This window comes from Octopus bimaculoides, chromosome 24, assembly GCF_001194135.2.
Source record: "Octopus bimaculoides isolate UCB-OBI-ISO-001 chromosome 24, ASM119413v2, whole genome shotgun sequence".
Taxonomy (NCBI): Eukaryota; Metazoa; Mollusca; class Cephalopoda; order Octopoda; family Octopodidae; genus Octopus; species Octopus bimaculoides.
The window spans coordinates 19,745,248-19,746,650 of record NC_069004.1 but is presented as its reverse complement, the minus strand read 5'-3'; the positions used below and the strand labels follow the sequence as shown (position 1 = coordinate 19,746,650).

General features: G+C 29.8%; 1 protein-coding gene across 1 annotated transcript in view; it reads right to left on the bottom strand.

Moving 5' to 3' along the window:
* Positions 1 to 1,403, bottom strand: part of LOC106878651 (uncharacterized) — a 70,927-nt gene that overhangs the window by 34,779 nt on the left and 34,745 nt on the right. Inside the window, exon 4 of the mRNA XM_052976166.1 lies at positions 1,265 to 1,304. Within this exon, the coding sequence (XP_052832126.1) occupies positions 1,265 to 1,304 (40 nt within the window). The remainder of the gene's footprint in view (positions 1 to 1,264; positions 1,305 to 1,403) is intronic.

Sequence of the window (1,403 nt, the reverse complement as noted above, 5' to 3'; positions counted from 1 at the left end):
TTTAACCGATAGACTATTTTGTTTTACCTCATTTCTTTATTTTATTTTATTTTAATCTATATTATATATTTGGATTTTTAATCATATTAATTTTAACTTTAACTTGATTTGGAACTTTTATGAAATGATATATATGTATATTGTGTTATACCTTTAACTCAAATTTATTATTCTTAATTTATTAGTATGTTATCAGTTGAAATAATATATTTGTGCATAAATTTTTATATTATACGTTCTATATCTTGCATCTTACTTCTTATATATTTCTTATTCTTTTATTTTTCTTATGTTATTTTTATATCTTTTTATTCCTATGTTTGGTGGATTATGTTGTATTTCTTATGTATGATCATTGAGGGAGTGTGATATGTTGAGTCGTTAACCTTTTTTTTTCTATAACTAATATATATATATATATATATATATATATATATATATTATGATGATATATATGTGTGTGTGTATATAGTAATGTGAAAATGGGCTGATTCTTATGGTAAAATCTATATACTGACAGGTTGGATTTGACTTAACTATAAGAAATGAAGCAGTACTACTGATGAGTTTTAATTTCAAGCGAAACTGGCTTGCCAATTTAGTACCCTCACTTGCAATGGGGTGGTTAACTACCCTGTCAGTGTGTAGACTTGTACTATGTTTGTGGCTATAAGGGTGTTTGACTCTTACTTCTAGCAATGTAGGTGCTACAATGCACCCTCAGTCATGGTTAGTGACAATTGAATTCTTCCTTTTTGGTTTTATATATATATATATATATATATATATATATGTAGTTGAGGTATATTCCATTAAGAACATATCAGAATACAAAATAGAGCTCATTTGCCCTTAGAATTACCAGATAGCCGGCAGTATTATGATATACTACCAATTCTAGGCTTAGGCATTCCTCAAGTGTGAAAAATAAAAAGGAAAGAATAAATAGAGTCAAAAGGAAGAGGGAATATGATTCGACAGCTGTTTCATGACCACTACACATGTATCAATACAACATAGATCCACATATACATGTGGATCTAAGATGTGGATCTATACATGTGGATCTATGTTGTATTGAAACATGTGGTGGTCATTAAACAGCTGTTGAATTGTACTCCTTCTTCTTTTGACTCTATTTGTTCTGTTCTTTATATATAATATGAAATGAGAGAAGCAGGGTGTTGTTATCAAGTAAACAATTCAAACTTCTACGTGCATGGTTATGAAGCAAGGAATAAAGATATAAAGTAGAACAGCTCACCAAGTTACACTGAAGCCTCAAGATTCTTCCCCCATGTTCCCTACAAAACAGCAAGCATGCACTTTACGGTATGTTACAGAGCACAGTGTTCTGAAGAATAGCAGCCAACACCAAACAGTCCAAGTATATGTAGATATAA